Below are 13,909 nucleotides of genomic sequence, written 5' to 3'. Positions count from 1 at the left end.
AATGGCTTTTTGGGCAAATTACACGCAAACAAAGTGAAAATGCAAAGAAAAAGTGACGATGCAGTGGGAAAGTGGACATGTGTTGTGGTTTATTTATGATCCGAAGCACAAATGTGTCGAGGCAGTTTTGCAGGCGAGAGAAGGGAGCTACTCTGGTTAGCTGTGTAGGCACACTTACCTACACAATGTCTCCCACCTCCTCACCTTTTCTTCTCAACCGGGATCCGAAAAAAAAAACAGGGGCACGTCAGGATGCAGGGAGGGTTTGCAGCAACGCAGAGGGCTCTGATCTCAGAGGTGGGACGAAGTCACCATTAAGTCATTCTCAAGTCATGAATCAGCAAGTCCCAAGTCAAATCTCAAGTCATAATGACCACCAACTGTTTGCAAGCTGACTTGAGACCTGACTTGGGACTTGCAGATTGATGACTTGAGAATGACTTGACAGTGACTTCGTCCCACCTCTGTCTGATCTAAAGCGGTTTGTTTCATCACACCTAGGGCTATGTGTGAAACTTAACACCATATTACAATGCAGACAGCAAGCAGCATTTTGTTAATAATCACTGGCCTTGAATTAAGTCCTGCCTCATTTAGTTGCCAGTCTGAGCTCAGTTTGGAAAAAAAAAAAAATTAACGGCCAGGCTTTTAATCAAGGAAATACAGTACCCACTTTTGTTGAATCGGTGAGTTTGAGTACTGAACTTCCTACCTCTGGTGTGGCTGGGCGTGTCCAGACTGTTTTGTGAGGGGTTTTTAATGGTAATGCATTGTGATCGGACAGGACGTTTTGTCCGATATGAGCGAAAATCCATTATTACAAAATCTGTTATATATGGTGTTTATTACATGGAAATCCATACAAAAGCACTGGGACTTTTGATTTGTCAGGTAAGTATCCTGTTTATACAATGACGGTTTAGGCGAGTTTTACAGTACTCTAAAGGTCTCTTGAAACACAGCACAATGCTTCATACTCACATGTCTTTCATCACAAAGACAAGCACATAAACTATATCCATGTACATAGTTGGCAAAATGCTGATTACATATAATTATAAGATATAACAAGTTGACAGACAAGGCTGGCAGTTGGCATATAAAAATGACTGTTTCAGCATGTTCTTGATATTTACCTTCAAAGTAATGTGGCCCCGGGATTGTGGGAGAGCATGGTGAGTGGCCTCCTGACTCTGTACAAACCTGTGAACCAGTAACTTTATTACTTAACCACTAAAACAAATACCAGTTTTATAATTCAGTTAAATATAGCATGATCAGAAATAATGAGTCAAATGGAATAATTCTGAAAAGACAAATGCTGCTTCCTAACACCACTATCTCAGTATAAACATACAAACCTGTGCAGATGAATCTAGGTTGGTGCCCGGGCGTCTGCGCAGGGTGTCACCCTGGCACACTGTGATCAGTGACGATGGCAGAATGGAACGGAAATCGTTGAACGATCTGCGTCGAACACCTTCTGATTCCTCTGTGACACACAGGGCCTGAGGCAAATCTCTGGGAAACAACTTAGACAAGAGCGCCTCCTCTGTGTTGCTATAGCGACCAAAAGCTCGAGTCATGCCAAGCAGGCTGGGTACAACATACCTGCACAGGTAAACTGGAAGCGAGAAAGCATCCAATAAGGCTTCCCATTTGACAAAATGACATTAAGGAACACGCTGTTTGTGTGTCTATGAGAGATGCAATAATTAAATGAATCACCAACTACTGTGATAATCGAATAACCATTTTTATTCTTTTGTTTAAATGTCCAAATGATCTGATTTTAGCTTCTTAAATGTAAATACTTTTTGGTTTCTTTACACTTGTCTGTTAATAAACTGACTATCTTAGGGTTGAGGACAAAACAAGACATTTGAGGATGTCATCATGGGCTTTGGCAAACACTGGTAAACATGTTTCACCATTTTATGGACCAAACAACTAATGGATTAATTGAGAATAAAAATAACCATTAGTTGAGGCCATAGTGTCTACCTTTGTCATGGTTATCAGGGGTTTGGCACATGTCATGCAGACTCTGCATAACATCCAATATAGTGCTCAAGATCTGAAAAGAAAAAAAACAGAGGAAGACAATAACTTGGCATAAAATGAAATACAAATGAACCAAGAAACTTTGTTCATCAATACAAGACTAAAATAGGGAATCCTCTTCTTAAACTGACCTCTAGCCGGGAGTCCTGGTCTTGTTGGGCCACATCTGCTAAAAGAGTCACTAAACAGAAGCTGAAGTTTTCTGCAACTGGGAGAAATTCTGATAAACAGAAATATGATTAAAAATGAAATAAACAGAGTTTCATTCAATAAGAATACAAACAAGAAATATAGAAGTAGATCCATCAATAATAAATCTAATCAAGAAGCACGTGCAACAGAGGACTAACAAATGCAGCTGACTAATGGTTCACAAAGACAGAAAGCATCTTATCTGGTCAAAATAATCAGAGCTGCAATACATTTGAGAAAACATTTTGTATACGAATATTTTGTTCATATACAAATCTGTTACAGCAACAAAAGACCAATTATTACAGAGCATTATAAAACAAAAATTGTCACAATAAAAGGATTGTCCTTACCCTTTCCTTTCTTTCCCAAGCTTTCCTCGATCCATTGTACTCGTGGTAACCCTCGCAAAAGGCTCAGCAAATAGGAAACAAGCATGTCTTTGTGCTGCCCGAATAAACACAGAGTGCAGCACACACAAATACTTTATATATCCAAAGGCTAAATCAAAAAGCTTTTGAGGGAAACATATCAAGGAATATAGGAAAAGCTGAATATAGACAGGGATGCTATACAAACAAAGCAACATGATAAGGTCCAGGACTTATGGATTCAATTCTGAGCATGACATTAACTGAATTATCAAATGATACATACAAATCATACAATGGTGAAATATAATAAGCGAATAACATAAACCCCTATTAGCCGCAGTTTCAATACATAACACTCAAAACTGAATATCTCACTGGTGTACCTCTAAAAACCTACTACCACCCACCTGTAAGCCAGACTCCACTAGAAACACAGCCAGTGCAATAACAGCATCTCTGCGACGCACATCTAAACTGAACACACCCCGCACCTCCACTGGACACATACATTGTAGCTTTTGGACCTGAAAGAGCACAAAGATACTCTTAAGAAAGATGTGGACCAAATGGTTGGACACAGAGACTGTTACAGACCAAATAATTAGCAATCACTGAACAATAATCATCTCTCACAGTTACTTTTTTTTTTTTTTTTTACTATATTTAAACCCTTGGATTTAAAATGCTGTTGAGTGTTATACTGAAATACAGTATATATATATATTTGAAAATGATGGCAACATTCAATCTTGAGTTTTCTGTTGTACTGACATTAACTTGCCCTTTCATATCATGTTAGTAATATGCTGACTGTTATCAAGTGACACAGAAAAGCTCACACAGCTATCATGTTCATTTTGATAATAAGCTTTTACCTATAATCACAATGGTGCAGACTGTTCACTAGTAAAATATTTAACTCTTTTGATAAGTATGTTTTTATTTTTACAGGCTGAGTGTATCTCAGAAACAATTCAAGCGTTTATCACAATAATTGTTTGTGTGTGTGTGTGTGTGTGTGTGTTGGGCAGTGTTGCCACAGTTACTTTGAAAAAGTAATCCAATTACTGATTACTGATTACTCCTTGAAAAAGTAACTTAGTTACTTTACTGATTACTCAATTGTAAAAGTAACTAAGTTAGATTACTAGTTACTTTTTTAGTTACTTTCCCCAGCTGCCGACAACAACCCACGTCAACATGACAATGATACCTGTTTTGCCAAAACTCACTTTATAGTCACCCTTTCTTGACTTCAATGAAAATAAATACTTGTTTTATAAAAAGTAAAATAAAGACCTCTTTCTTGACCTCATATTTAACTGTTGACAGCACTGTAACAGTAAAACTTGCAATTTCAAACCTACATTTTTTATAAATGTACGAGGTCTGTCCATAAAGTATAGGTCCTTTTTATTTTTTTCAAAAACTATATGGATTTCATTCATATGTTTTTACGTCAGACATGCTTGAACCCTCGTGCGCATGCGTGAGTTTTTCCATGCCTGTCGGTGATGTCATTCGCCTGTGAGCACTCCTTGTGGGAGGAGTCGTCCAGCCCCTCGTCGGAATTCCTTTGTCTGAGAAGTTGCTGAGAGACTGGCGCTTTGTTTGATCAAAATTTTTTCTAAACCTGTGAGACACATCGAAGTGGACATGGTTCGAAAAATTAAGCTGGTTTTCAGTGAAAATTTTAACGTCTGATGAGAGATTTTGAGGTGACACTGTCGCTTTAAGGACTTCCCACAGTGCGAGACGTCGCGCAGCGCTCTCAGGCGGCGTCATCAGCCTGTTTCAAGCTGAAAACCTCCACATTTCAGGCTCTATTGATCCAGGACGTCGTGGGAGAACAGAGAAGTTTCAGAAGAAGTCGGTTTCAGCATTTTATCCGGATATTCCACTGTTAAAGGAGATTTTTTTTAATGAAAGACGTGCGGACGGGTCCGCGCGTCGGCTCGCAGCCGCCGCAACGCTCCACCACAGGAAAAACACCTCTGTTGGAAGCCTTAAGGACAAGTTGGAACATGTCCAGCTGTTAAACAATTTCTCATATACTCACTCCACTGAAAGCCATCAAAAGCCGCCTGGATTTTACAAATGGTTATCAACACGGAGGTGTTTTTCCTGTGCCGCCGCTCCGCGCTGGCTGCGTCCCGACGCGCGGACCCGTCCGCACGTCTTTCATTAAAAAAATCTCCTTTAACAATGGAATATCCGGATAAAATGCTGAAACCGACTTCTTCTGAAACTTCTCTGTTCTCTCACGACGTCCTGGATCAATAGAGCCTGAAATGTGGAGGTTTTCAGCTTGAAACAGGCTGATGACGCCGCCTGAGAGCGCAGCGCGACGTCTCGCACCGTGGGAAGTCCTTAAGCGACAGTGTCACCTCAAAATCTCTCATCAGCCGTTAAAATTTTCACTGAAAACCAGCTTAATTTTTCGAACCATGTCCACTTCGATGTGTCTCACAGGTTTAGAAAAAATTTTGATCAAACAAAGCGCCAGTCTCTCAGCAACTTCTCAGACAAAGGAATTCCGACGAGGGGCTGGACGACTCCTCCCACAAGGAGTGCTCACAGGTGAATGACGTCACCGACAGGTGTGGAAAAACTCACGCATGCGCACGAGGGTTCAAGCATGTCTGATGTAAAAACATATGAAATCCATATAGTTTTTGAAAAAAAGGACCTATACTTTATGGACAGCCCTCGTAACTATTAAATTCTAACATTTTTCTAACATTTAAATTCTCTCTAAACATTTTACTTGTCGAAATTATTATTTTAAGCAATATTAGTAGTTGTAGTAAAAAACGGCTTCAAAACTGGACCTTTAATCTAGGGGTGTTGTGAGGGGGCACATCCTTGCCCCACGCCCCCATTCCATCTGGATTCGCCCCTGCTTTGGCGTTTGAGCACAAAGAATGGATAACATTTATTTATGCAGAAAACAGGACCAGATTTACAGGTAAGAAAGTTTTATTGCGTTTTCACATCATGTGGTCCTCAGAAAGAGAGTTTAGGTGCATTTGAGTGGAAAATAGTGTTAGTTGTTGACGCGTCGCGGAGGATCACCTGTTTTTAATGAGACGATACAGAGCAGCTCAGCTCAGAATTCTAAATAAAGGATGGAAAAAAGTATAAAAATGTCTTTGTAAAGCTCAGTGCAGGTGTGCTGATCACCGCGCTTTAAGATGTGAGGACGAGTCGAGCAGCTGCAAAAAACCGTGGATGAAAAGCTCACAGCTCTGCTTAAAGTGGGCAGTTCAGTCGAACCCCGACCTCCTGCCCACAGACCAAGTTTAATGCTGCTATCGACCCACAATGAAAAATAATAGTAACGCACAGTGACATGGAGAAGTAACTTTAATCTGATTACTGTTTTGGAAAGATTAACGCGTTAGATTACTCTAAGTACTAAGTAACGCGTTACCGGCATCACTGGTGTTGGGGGGGGGGGGGGGGGGACCAGCTTTGTGTGTAGTTGTCCAGTGATCATAACTATACAATTATGCCACTTCTATTATAGCCTTGTTTACAAACAGTGCTAGTGTAAATTAACTAGCAATTGATGAAAATATCTAGCCAATTTTAATAGTCCCCTTATGTTCGCACATTTTCATTTCCTTTATTTACCCAGGTAAATAACTCATTGAGATTGATATCTCTTTTCCAAGAGTGACCTGGCCAAGACAGCAGCCAAAACATTGTTACAGCGATGAGACAAGACAACAATCAAACACAATTTCACACAAGAGTAAAACAATTAAAACCATTAAGACCATTTTGCAACAATGATTTAAATCTACTTCAGCATATCAACAGTTTCCAAACCGCTCCACTCTAGTGCAATAGTGGGACAGCACTCTTGCCTTAAATTTGGATCTGGGACCTTCCCTTTAAGCCATTATTCAGAATAACATGAGATATTTTAGTTGGATTTTCTAAAATGTGATAATCTGTTGTGTTTCATTATTTTCTTTTATGTAACAGTAAGTCTACACTGAGAAGCTCATCCACTGAGCAGCTCACAGGAGAATATGATGCGTCACGGTTTTAAAGTTCCAGCACCTCATACAGCTCCAGACTAAAAGACTTAAAAATATGGACACACTTGAAATGTTCATCAGTTGGCTTAAGGATCTACAGTTTCAACATGTTGAAAACACAGCCTGAAGTTTTGACTTTGCATTTTGTGTATTCACATCAAAAAGCAACTTCTGAACATGACAACATAATTCACAGTCGAAGCTGACTTTTTTTTTTTTTTTTTTTTTTTTAAAAGGTATACTGCCCATAGATTGGCACATGAAAAATACTGTGGTTGTTTATTGTTGCAACCTTAATAATCACAGTATAAATACACAAGAAATAGACACACAGGGATGAGATTGGCAAATTCGATTTTCAGATGAAAATAAGGTAGGGTCCAGGGCGGAGCCAAAGCATTTTTGCTGTTTTAAAACATGTAAATTGCACTAAAATGATATTAAAAACTACTATAAATGCCAGGTGTTCATATCTATAATTCAAACTGTAAACCCTTACTAAGACCATCTACTGTACATGTGTATTTTTGTGACCAAAATATTTTTTCATAACTAGACTTACTTGATTTTCAGCATTCTCCACTTTCAGCATGGCACACTTCTCAACAAACATACATGTAAGGGCGGGAGAAACGCATATATAACCTTTGCGCTGATTGGTCATAAGCTTTGTAATAACCAATGAAAATGTGCGCAAGTAATAGCTTCGACTGCGCTTCGATACCGTCTCGGTTTTTATGATTTGTTGGAGGGAAAACTACTGAATATTGGAAGTTGAAAGACTACACAGTTACCTCCCTTACACTACATGCTCATTGTGCACCTACTTCATACTGGTCACTGATCAGCACAGCGTTACTTCCGCGTTCGGCTGACTGACGGACTGATTGAACTTGCTGCGTCGGCGATAACAAATAAAGACCACTCAGTGTTCTGAATAGACGACAATTTTATTAAACAAAGGTACTCCTGGCATTCTTTTTTTTTTTTGCATTCTTACCCCCCCCCCTCCTAAAATTTTCTCAATGACTTTGGACGTTTCACAAAATCGACCCCCGGGACTGTCAAATCCGCGGATCTGTGGAAAAATCTCATCCCTGGACACAGAGTCAATTTAGAGCAATTCTACAGTAACAAAGATACAATCAGACCAGATTTTGCTGTCATTGTAATTTCATTATCACGCCCTTTACAGCAGGGACCCCACACATTTTACACTGATTCAAATTTCACATTAATTCACACACCTAAATTACTAAACTAATAATAACGTGGGTACAAGCCAAGCGACCAAAATGGGCTTCCTTAGGAGGGTGACTGGTGTCTCCCTTAGAGATAAGGTGAGAAGCCTGGTCATCGGTGGGGCGCTCGGACTAAAGCCGCTGCGCCTTCGAGTTGAAAGGAGCCAGCTGAGGTGGTTCGTGCATCTGGTCAGGATGCCCCCTGGGCGACTCCCTAGGGAGGTGTTCCTGGCACATTCATCTGGGAGGAGACCACGGGGAAGACCCAGGACTAGGTGGAAAGATTATATCTCCACGGTGGCCTGGGAATGCCATGGGATCCCCCAGTTGGATGTGGTCAATGTGGCCCAGGAAAGACTGGGGTCCCCTGCTGGAGCTGTTGCCCCCATGACCTGATCCCAAACAAGCGGTTGAAGATGAGTGAGTGAGTAATAACTATTTTAGGGTTGTCAGCGGTGTCTTCCCTCATTAGTCTCCTTGGGTGAGCACTACTCCAGACACAGATTTACCATATAGTAATGTTTGTATTTATTTTTTTAAACAATTAAGAAGTCAGACATATTCAGTGACTCTGAAATGGTCCTGTATCCATCCCTTTTCTTGTGTAAAGCCTGTTGGCTGTAAACGTGATTAATTTTATTCATTATAATTCTTACATTCATTTATTAAGTACTGGGATCCGAAAATGAAGGGGCTGTGCATAAAAATTGCTTAAGGTAATGTTTTGTTTTTTGAAGCCTTTAAATTAAAGTCACATCTTGACTGCGTCATTTCAGCTCCATTGTGGTGGCGTACAGAGCCAGGCAAATTATAGCTAAAAGTGTCAGTGTCTAAATACTTATGGACCTGACTGTAGCTCTGACTGCAGTAAGACATGGTGCAGCCAGCGGCTCGCAGACAACGACGCCACTTCTGCATAGAATTACTGTATTTCTGTACCACACATACGAGAAGAAAGCAGCTACGTTAACTTCTGCCGTCACGTCCCTAAAGAGAATAAAAATACCTCCAGTGCGGAAGCGAAGCTACATCCTGTTGCTCAGTACGTTAGCTAACCTTCAGAAATAACGTCTTACAGCTCACCGCTCTTTCTATTTCCTCACCTTTTCGAGTGGTGCAGGACAATGGACGGCTAACGAGCGGGCCAGCGACAGAACTGTGTTGAAATAAAATCCTCTTTTACCACCTCCAGTTACAGACATGTTCCCCTCCGACATCAAACTGACGACTTGCGGTAACCACGACCAAATACGGCAACAAAGCTAGGACAAATTTAACCACATAATAACAACCAACTTTTTATAACATTTTTTTAGCTCAATATTTGATTAAATGCAACAATACAATAAAATAAAAAAAAAACATCTAAACAGTCCGCTGCTGTGACACCTACTGTGAGAAAACCACAGACTGCCGTGAAGACTATCAGCGCGTGCGCTAAGTCTCTGGCGAGTTGTTTGTAACAACTTTTTTTAACTGCTCAGACTGAACGGCTTTAATCCGATACCAAGTAAATACAGGCCCAGTATCACCGATATCAATACCGATACTTTTTCATATGTAAGCTATAATTTCGCCAAACATACGACAACAGAATACTTTATTATCACAATCAACATTTTTGTTTAAAAAAATAGCACTCAATCTCCTAAGGTAGAGGGCTGACAAACCACAATACAAGGATGCGCTGCTCCGTGTTGTGTGACACAACGCAGCGCTGCTCTTACAGACGGAGAGTAGACTTTGATGAATCTGCGTTCGCAGTAGTCAGTGCGTGCGGGAGAGAAAAAGCTTGAGTATTGATCTTTTTACATGAGGATCGTTCAAAATCAATACCAGCGCTGGTATCGATATTATCGATATTAGGATCGATCTGCCCACCTCTACTTTAAATAAAAGTTGCCATTTTACACACTGTGCCTGTGTTTTTTCTATTTGAGAGCTAGCAGCTGAGCTAACCTTTCCATAAAAATTGTTCATTTTGTGATAAAAGCATGGAATTTGGCACATATATTCTAAATGAACTAATGTTTATTTTCAGATATGGAGCCATCCTGGAGCTGACGTCTAATGAGCTATAGGGGTCAATAAAGAAATACAAAGGGGTCAAAATTTAAAAATGCTCCAATCATGGTTAAAACTATACCACATTATTTCTCTGATCATAATGATTCCAAAAGGTATAGCTTGGACGATCTATGACTGAATGTTCTGGAGTTATGGGATATAAACAGCAAACATGGTGACAAAGGTCAGTATCAGTTTGTATAGGGGTCAAAAGTTAAAGTTGCTCCAATTTTGTAAAAAAAAAAAAAAAATGATGCAAAATTATTGGTTGAGTTAATAGCATTATAAAAAAAAGGAATAGTTTGCACCATCTGTCATGCTTAGTTATCATGTTAGGGGGTAACATATGTCATATACGTCATAGAATCCAATGGACATCGACCTTGTTTGACCTTTACTTTGGAGACCAAACATTTAGCACAGTCAAAACTATTACATTTATTAATCCTTTTATTTCAACCAATGATTTGCATCACTTTTTACCAAAATTGGAACAACTTTAACTTTTGACCCCTGTACAAACTGAAACTGATCTTAGAGAAAAGCAGCTGGTGCAACACAGAAGTAGGTGCTGAAAAATTTATTAAGGTGCTGAAAACACACACACAAAAAAGGCTAACGTTTCGATGTGGAAATCACATATTCATCAGAGTCCTGAAAAGACGTGGACGGTACAGCCTAAATACTAACAGGAGCCAGGTGTCATAATGCTTAAAGGGGGCATGACCATCTGTCATTCAAGGCACTCACTCAATTTGTAATCAGTTCATAATTAAAGACACACTGTCCCAAAAAACAAACAACATGACAAAACCCAGAATAAAAACAAATATTAATATTAAAGAAAACAAGTAAATTTCAATTCTTCATTTAAACCAAATGGTTCCAAAGTGCCCAAAGTATAAATCCAAAATGCTTCTCTACATAAAAGTTTTTTAATTATGTCACCTCCTCTGGGTGGAACTGTAATTTTCTCAATCCCCCAGAATTTTAAAGATGCTGGAGAGCCATGACTGGCCTGTGTATAATGCCTCGCCATGGCATAAGTTCGATTCTGGGTACGGATTGATGTTTTATGTTCAGCTAACCGTAATTTAAGTTGACGTTTTGTTTGGCCAATATATGCCAATCCACAAGGAAACTGATCTTTGTCACAATTTTTGCTGTTTTTAGCCCATAACTCCAGAACATTCAGTCATAGTCTGTCCAAACTATACCTTTTGGAATCATTATGATCAGAGAAATAATGTGGTGTAGTCTTCAACATGATTGGGGCATTTTTAAATTTTGATCCTTGTGTAATTCTTTATTGACCCCTGTAGCTCATTAGAGGTCAGCTCCAGGATGGCTCCATATCTGAAAATAAACATTAGTGAATTTAGCATATGTGTGCCAAATTCCATACTTTTATCACAAAATGAACAATTGTTTTGCTATGCTGCCCCACTAGCATGGAGGTGGCACAGAGACAGTGAGACACACTGCATAGCAACTTTCTCTATGAAGCCCATTATGTCTATTTACTTTAAGTGACCGGTGACAGAGGACAAAAAATGTCTGATACCTCTCATGAATAACACACATTCATCAGTCACATTGTGTTTTAAATCAATCAATCAACTTTTTTCTTATATAGCGCCAAATCACAACAAACAGTTGCCCCAAGGCGCTCCATATTGTAAGGCAAGGCCATACAATAATTATGAAAAACCCCAACGGTCAAAACGACCCCCTATGAGCAAGCACTTGGCCACAGTGGGAAGGAAAAACTCCCTTTTAACAGGAAGAAACCTCCAGCAGAACCAGGCTCAGGGAGGGGCAGTCTTCTGCTGAGACTGGTTGGGGCTGAGGGAAAGAACCAGGAAAAAGACATGCCGAGAACAATAGTTACAAGAAGTTTTTGATTTGAAGTTTTAGTCTAAGCATTCGCTTTTTGGGTGGAAGCAGTTGGCAAAAACTGCTTTGCTTGCAGTTCTTCAACACAGTTGTTGCAGAACATTACACACATTTACCCACGTTAGACACTGAACACAAACATAAAATACCTTGTTATGACTGGAAAAAATCTTTGAATAAAAAGGAGGTCGATAAGGTTCTGGCTCTGTAGCTGTGGGTCGCTTTACAAAACTCAAAGAATATACGCGCAAAAGTAAGAAAAACAAGCACCAAATTGGAGAGCTAAAAGCCGCTGCACCCGTGTGTGCCGCCATCTTGCACACATACACACAGACACACAAACACATGCAGAGACACACAGACAAACACACACACATAGACACATGCACACACAGACTGTGACAGAGACGCAGACACAGAGACACACAGACGCAGGCAGACACACACAGAGACACACAGTCACAGTTAAACACACACAGACACATAGACACATGGATAGTCAAACAGACACACAGAGACACACAGTCACAGTTAAACACACACAGACACATAGACACATGGATAGTCAAACAGACACACAGAGACACACAGTCACAGTTAAACACACACAGACACATAGACACATGGATAGTCAAACAGACACACAGACATAATCAGATGCACACACACAGACACATAGACACATGGATAGTCAAACAGACACACAGACATAATCAGATGCACACACACAGACACATAGACACATGGATAGTCAAACAGACACACAAAGACACAGACATAATCAGATGCACACACAGACACATGGATAGTCAAACAGACACACAAAGACACAGACATAATCAGATGCACACACAGACACATGGATAGTCAAACAGACACACAAAGACACAGACAATCAGATGCACGCACACAGACATATAGACACACAGACACACACAGAAACACATAGAGGCACAGACCCACAGACACACACAGACAGAAACACATAGACACACGTAGAGACACAGACACAGAGACACATACAGACACACAAAATCACGTAGACCCACAGACACACACAGACAGAAACACAGACACACAGAGACACACAGATACGCACAGACACTGACAGACATACGCAGTCACACAGACACAGAGCCACAGACAGACACACAAAAACACGTAGACACACAAGAAACACAGACACAAAGAAAAATACACACGCAGACATACACAGACACATAGGCACACGGACACATACATAGACATAGTCACATGTAGAGACATGTAGACACACAGACATACACAGACATAGTCACATGTAGAGACATGTAGACACACAGACATACACAGACACACAAGCACACACAGACTCACATAGACATACACAGAAACACACAAACATACACAAAGAGAAACACACATACACACACAGACCGACACACACAGAAAGACAATGACACACCCAGACACATGCAGACACACACCGACAAAAACAAACACTTGCCGACACACGCAGACACAGAGACACACACAGACATATGGACACATGCATACACACACATTAAACACACAGACCCTGACACATGCAGACATACACAGACACACACAAACACATGCAGACACACACAGACACACAGACATAGGCACACATGGATACTCACACATAGATACACAGACTCTGACAAACAAACAAACATACACAGTTGCAAGCAGACACACACAGACCCTGACAGACACGCAGACACAGAGACACACACAGACATACGGACACTTGTATACACACACAGACACACAAACCCTGACAGACACACATAGACACACATATCCTGACAGACACACATAGACACACACAGACACAAGGACACATGCATACTCACACATGCAGACATACAGACACACACAGTTGCAAGCAGACACACACAGACACACACAAACACATGCAGACACACACAGACACACAAACCCTGACAGACACACAGACACACATAGATATGCGGACACTTGCATACACACACATAGACACACAGACCCTGACAGATACACA

General features: G+C 40.4%; 1 protein-coding gene across 2 annotated transcripts in view; it reads right to left on the bottom strand.

The window, feature by feature from the left end:
* pi4kab (phosphatidylinositol 4-kinase, catalytic, alpha b) overlaps positions 1–9,223 on the bottom strand; it is a 70,715-nt gene extending 61,492 nt beyond the window's left edge. Inside the window, exons 1-7 of one of the 2 annotated variants that reach the window (XM_034170733.1) lie at positions 9,024–9,223; positions 3,038–3,154; positions 2,610–2,703; positions 2,196–2,284; positions 2,005–2,077; positions 1,362–1,624; positions 1,137–1,203 (exon numbers count right to left, since the gene is read on the bottom strand). In XM_034170733.1, the coding sequence (XP_034026624.1) occupies positions 1,137–1,203; positions 1,362–1,624; positions 2,005–2,077; positions 2,196–2,284; positions 2,610–2,703; positions 3,038–3,154; positions 9,024–9,137 (817 nt within the window). In that variant the 5' untranslated portion in view covers positions 9,138–9,223. The remainder of the gene's footprint in view (positions 1–1,136; positions 1,204–1,361; positions 1,625–2,004; positions 2,078–2,195; positions 2,285–2,609; positions 2,704–3,037; positions 3,155–9,023) is intronic. The other variant, XM_034170734.1, reaches the window with a different exon arrangement.
* Between the last annotated feature and the right edge of the window lie 4,686 nt (positions 9,224–13,909).

The sequence above is a fragment of the Thalassophryne amazonica genome, chromosome 5 (genome assembly GCF_902500255.1).
Source record: "Thalassophryne amazonica chromosome 5, fThaAma1.1, whole genome shotgun sequence".
NCBI lineage: Eukaryota > Metazoa > Chordata > Actinopteri > Batrachoidiformes > Batrachoididae > Thalassophryne > Thalassophryne amazonica.
The sequence above is the reverse complement of the archived record's forward strand: the minus strand, read 5'-3'. Positions and strand labels throughout refer to the sequence as shown.